Genomic DNA, 5,819 nt, shown 5'->3' with positions numbered 1-5,819 from the left:
ATTTTGAAATGTTATTTATTCAATTAGTTTTTATGCTTTTTTTTTTTTTTCCTCTCATTCAACTTTTTAATTAATTGAGCTATCTAGCAAAATCTAACATACATTATTTTAGATAAACAACTTATACATAATCAGCAAAAAATAAAAACCAATCACATTACTAAATGGCACCTTAAACAATCAAATATAAATAAATAGCTATAAAAAGGCATATAGACATATAAAATTTGTGGTGTACATAGTTTGGGAGTCTCCCAGCCACAATTATCATACGCGCCTTCGAGCGAAAGCAACACATTTTGAAATGATCATAATAATTTTGACTTTTATTTTTCAGTCAAATAATAAATCCCTACGAAATAGTCTAAGTGACTCAGTATAAATACAGCATTGTGGTGGGGGTCGTGACAATGCACAAAGTGTTTTTGCAGCAGCATTAATATTATGGCATCTGAACTCTGTTGCATGCCCAGTTCATATTTCCTAACAAAAAAACTGACCACATCCATCCCCCCAATACCACGACTCCGCCGTACTCCGTCGACTACTCCGTCATTGTCAATCCGTTGCTCGGCCACCACACAAGGCACTAACTTAACCGCAGACAGGAGGACATCAGCCAATTTCCAGCCAAGCTCTTGGAGTTACGATTTTGTGCAGTCCCTAAACAATGAACATTTGGTCAGAATTTTAACATTATATATACCAAATTGGATAAATATCATGTGGGATTTATTTCTTTCATAACGTTCATACTGTTTTAATTGGAATTTTGATTTTTGGCAGGTTGAAGAATACAAAGAAAAGGTTAAGGAGTTGGAGGAGGAAGTGAGACGCATGATTAATAACGAAAACGTTGCATTGCTGAACAAACTTGAATTGGTTGACGAAATCCAACGGTTTGGACTAGCGCACCGATTTGGGGATGATATAAGGAGAGCCGTTGATAAGATCTACAACTTTAATGTGAGGCCAGATCAGGAATGTCTACACGCTGCCGCTCTACGTTTTAGGCTGCTCAGACAGCATGGCTATCATGTTTCTCCAGGTAGCAGGATCCGTTTAGTATAATTAATAAAAAAAAAAGTTGTAACAGGTAGAATTTTATATAATAGATTTTTTTAAAAATAAATTTTTATTAAAAATATATAAAATTTTTTATAAGTTAAAAATAAAATTTTTTTAAAAATATATAAAATTTAAATTTTTTTAAAATAGTTTTAAAAAATTATTTTTTTAATTAAAAAGTGTTTGTTGATTTTTTCTAAATATTTTTATTTTTTAATAAAAAAAATTTTAACTTTTAAATAGAGTTTTTAATAAAAAAAATTTCTAACATTTAAAATAGTTCTATTGGTTTATTGACTATTTTATTTTATTTTATTTTTTTTATTTTATAAATAAAATTGATAAAAAAAGAAAAGAATATTACTTTCAGATGAATTTAATTACAGTGGAGTTGTGGTATTATTTATTTAAACTATTTTTTTGGGTGAAATTTTTAATAAGATAAAAATTATTTGACAAAAACTATGAAAATTAACCTTTTAATAATGTTATATGCACTGAGTTAATCGTTGACCTTTTTTTTTTTTTTTTTATTATCATAAGTCATTTACCAACTTATCTATTCTAAATAATATACCATTATTTTATGGATTAAAAATTTAATATAAACTAAATATAAAAAAAATAATAATTACAAATTAAAAATTAAAAAAAAAATGGAAAGTACTATACAAAAGAGATCTTGCTAGGTGAGCCACATGTATCCAAGTTACAAACTATACTCGAAAGTCTTATCACCGACGACTTGGCTTTTACAACATCAAGGAGTCAAGGACGACTTTTCTTTTTTGTTTTTTTGGCAAGAGAATAAGGACGACCCTCTTTTTTTTTTTTTTTTTTTGGGGGGGGGGGGGGGGGGTGGGCGCAAGACGATAAGGACGACTTATTCCCAGTGGTCGTTTCGTCGGATTTCTTGTTTTTCTTATTCTTTGTGGTATGTAAATGGGCCCTAAGCCTTAAAATATATTTACCAATCATTTTTATTTATTTTTAAAATAAAACTTTTAAAAGTTAACACCAAACTATTTTTTTTTTTTGGGTTTTTTTTTTCATGTATTAACACTACTAATTTTATGCAATGATGTATCCAGAAAATTTGTTCAGGAGCACACCGTTATATTTGCCGTTATATATGTTATTATATTAATTTATGGTGTAGAAAATAGTTGTAGTCCAACTAATTAGATTCTGAATTAAAAATTAATTTTTTTTATTTTTTAAAACTTTTATTTGTGTAAAAAATATTAATTTCATTGGAAATACATAATAAATTAATTGCGAATCTTTATAAAATAAATAAATAAATAAATAAACGTATTCACTGAGAAAAAACAAAATAAAATTTTGTTTTTGTTAGGATTTAAACAATTAATTGAAATCAAAATGAAAAATTAAAAGAAAAAGTGTGTAATTAGAAAAAGAAAGTTGCAGCTTAAATTCTATTAATTGGAACAAAAGCTAAATTAGAATATTATGTTATAAATATTTTTTTTATTAACTTATATTAAATAATTGTATTTGTATATATATATGTGTATATATATATTTATTTAAATTAAGTTAAATAGGCATATTGTTAAAATATTTGATTGCATATAGGAGAATTGAATACATATAAGGGTATGCTACGGTCTGCATGTGGACCATAAATATTAACGACGATTTTTAAAAAAATCATTACTAATACTTTTTCTGTATATGAATATTGATAACGGTTTTTGAAAAAACTATCGTTAATATCTATGATTTGCATGCAGACCGTATGCATCGTAACCTTGCTCTAAATATATATCTATATATATATATATATATATATAAGTGAGAAAAAACATATTATAAAAACAAATGTAAAAGAAAAGGAAAATCGTGTGAGCGAGGGAGTAGGGGTGGAGAGATAGGATGGGCAGGGGGCCCCCTATTAAATTTTTAAGGATAAAATAGTAAATAGCATTAAATACTAAAAAAAAATTAAAGGGAAAAAAAAAATGAGAGGGGGCACGCCTTACCGATGTCCGTCCATGATTTTATGTGTCTACAAAATAAAAACAACTAAAATTTTGATCTTCTATAGGGGAAAAAAATAATAAAAAAATGAAATAAAATAAAAATAAAAACTAATGCTATATATGTCGAAAAGTATAAATCCAGTGGGTAATTGCATACATGGCTTAATTAAAGACTACAACTCAAAGTCTCATTAAGCTCCTGATCTTCAACAAGAGATGGTTAAGTGCATTTAACTAATTTGACCTTTTCAATGGAATAGTTCCTTAAGTAGGCAATTTTCTTGATTATATAACTGAAATACTCCTTTCTAATACTACTAATATGGATCCACACAAGCTAATGGGATTGTGTCGAATGTACCGTGAATGCAGATATATTTAAGAGCTTCAAAGATGAGAATGGCAATTTCAAGGAAAGCTTTGGCAAGGATGTCAAAGGATTGCTGAGTCTGTATGAAGCTTCACATCTCGCTTTTGAAGGAGAAGATCTGCTAGATGAGGCCAAGGAATTCACAAGAATGCATCTCAAAAATCTTGATGCAAATCATATTCTTGCGGAACAAGTAAACCATGCACTAGAGCTGCCTTTGCACCACAGAATGCTAAAGCTAGAAGCTAGATGGTCCATTGAGGCATATAGTAAAAGGTTCGATGCAAATCAAGCTCTACTGGAACTCGCTAAGTTGGATTTCAACATGGTGCAATCCACACTACAGAGGGAGCTGAAAGACATGTCAAGGTATGTTTGCAAATATAATATATATATATATATATATATGGGTTTTTTGGCATCTTAGCAATTTTGGGTAGTGAAAAATGAATATGACAATTGGTTTCATTTGTGCCATTACTTGTAGGTGGTGGAAGGCTCTTGAGTTAGCAAGCAAGTTGAGCTTCACTAGAGACAGACTGATGGAGAGCTTCTTTTGGGCTCTAGGAATGGTTTGTGAACCGCAATTGGGCAATCTCCGAAAAGGGTTAACAAAAGTAATTGCTCTAATAACCGTAATTGATGATGTCTATGATGCTTATGGTACTCCGGAAGAACTGGAGCTTTTCACAAGTTCCGTTGAAAGGTTAGAACTAGATCCACTTAAAACCAATCCCCATAGCATAAATAATATATATATATATACAGTCCGTCTATGGTGCGGACGGTTCTCATGCGGACCACAGTATTGGTGACGATTTTCTAAAAAACCATCGTTAATACTATGAAAAACCGTCACTAATATTACGGTCCTCATGCGGACCGTCTTCACCATAGAATTTTCATATATATATATATATACATATGTATATATTTGTGCTTCTTATAATCTTTCTATATATTACTGATAAATCATATTTTTGGATCTCTTAATTAATAATGCATTCCAGATGGGATGTAAATGCTGTCCAAATTCTTCCAGACTACATGAAATTATGCTTCCTTGCTCTCTACAACACTGTCAATGAGATGGTTTATGAAACTTTAAAGGCCAAAGGAGAAAATGTCCTTCCTTACCTAACAAAAGCGGTATGGAATTTTCACAATGTATTTTATTTTACATATTTATGCTGATGAATTTTAGTTCTGTTAATTCGCAGTTGTAAAAATATAAGATTAATTAATAATTTACCTTTGTGTGATTCAGTGGTCCGATTTGTGCAAAGCGTTCCTAAAGGAAGCAAAGTGGAGTAAAAGCAAATATTCACCAACATTTGAAGAGTACCTTGAAAATGCATGGATATCAGCATCTGGGGTAGTCCTACTAGTCCATGCCTATTTCCTATCGTTTGAAAACATTACACAGGAAACACTTGAGTGCTTGGAAAATCATCACAATCTACTGCGCTGGCCTTCCATAATTTTTCGTCTTTCCAATGACTTGGCTACTTCGACGGTATATATACATATGCCATGAACTTAGTCTTTCTTATGCTGCCAATTTCCCTATATAATCTGGAAATACAATTACTGAATTTTTGTTTGGAACATGTACAGGCTGAAATTCAGAGGGGTGAAACGGCAAATTCAATCTCCTGTAGCATGCGTGATAACAATGTTTCTGAGGAATGTGCTCGTAAATACTTGCAGGCTATGATCGAAGATTCTTGGAAGAAGATGAACATGGAAATGGTTGATGGTGATTCTCCATTTCCAAAGCAAAATGTTGATACAGCAATTAACCTTGCTCGGATTGCACAATGCACTTACCAGTATGGAGATGGGCATGGAACCCCAGATACACGATCCAAGAACCGAGTCTTATCTTTGATAATTAATCCTATTGACTGATGAAAATGAACATCTTTACCTGCAAAATATATAGATAAATTGGAAATTGTGGGTTATAGGCAATGTAGCCTTGTCTACAAAGCATCCCTAAAATATGAAAGGTTTACTCATATGATAAATTAAGTGAGAATCCACCAAAATGTGTACGTGTATATATATATATATATTTTTTTTTTTTTGCATTTACAATTACTAATATTTCTAAGAAATGAGATAATAGCATACACCTAACAAAATCTGGGCTGGGGCCGGTCTCCTCGAATTAGGAAAAGGAATCTATTATTTTGTTTTTTGATAATAAAGAAGGAATTTATTTATCCACATATAGGGTACACAGTATACAATGTCACTTATCCATTAAAAAAAAAAAAAAAAAAAAAAAACAAAATGTCATCTTTCATGGAGCTAATTAAACTGTGCGTAATGGCTGTTGAGTTATTTGAACAGGTAAAGGTTGTTTGTTT

General features: G+C 30.7%; 1 protein-coding gene across 1 annotated transcript; it reads left to right on the top strand.

The window, feature by feature from the left end:
- The first annotated feature begins 427 nt into the window (after window positions 1-427).
- On the top strand, window positions 428-5,538 carry LOC107409508 (tricyclene synthase EBOS, chloroplastic). The gene is made up of 7 exons (XM_048472399.2): window positions 428-681; window positions 787-1,048; window positions 3,447-3,813; window positions 3,932-4,150; window positions 4,455-4,593; window positions 4,712-4,960; window positions 5,062-5,538. Exons 1-7 carry the CDS (start codon window positions 445-447, stop codon window positions 5,353-5,355), a joined length of 1,767 nt encoding a protein of 588 aa, XP_048328356.2. The 5' UTR covers window positions 428-444; the 3' UTR covers window positions 5,356-5,538.
- Window positions 5,539-5,819: the final 281 nt, after the last annotated feature.

Source organism: Ziziphus jujuba, chromosome 4 (assembly GCF_031755915.1).
Source record: "Ziziphus jujuba cultivar Dongzao chromosome 4, ASM3175591v1".
NCBI lineage: Eukaryota > Viridiplantae > Streptophyta > Magnoliopsida > Rosales > Rhamnaceae > Ziziphus > Ziziphus jujuba.
Note: the sequence above shows the minus strand (reverse complement) of the source record. Positions and strands in the feature narration are given on the sequence as shown.

What these genes read in the sequence shown, in the direction of transcription:
- LOC107409508 (XM_048472399.2), top strand. Translation starts at nt 445, where the DNA reads ATGGCATCTGAACTCTGTTGCATGCCCAGTTCATATTTCCTAACAAAA. An exon ending in TGGCTATCATGTTTCTCCAG is followed by an intron (nt 1,049 to 3,446) that starts GTAGCAGGATCC and finishes CCGTGAATGCAG; the next exon opens with ATATATTTAAGAGCTTCAAA. An exon ending in TTCACAAGTTCCGTTGAAAG is followed by an intron (nt 4,151 to 4,454) that starts GTTAGAACTAGA and finishes AATGCATTCCAG; the next exon opens with ATGGGATGTAAATGCTGTCC.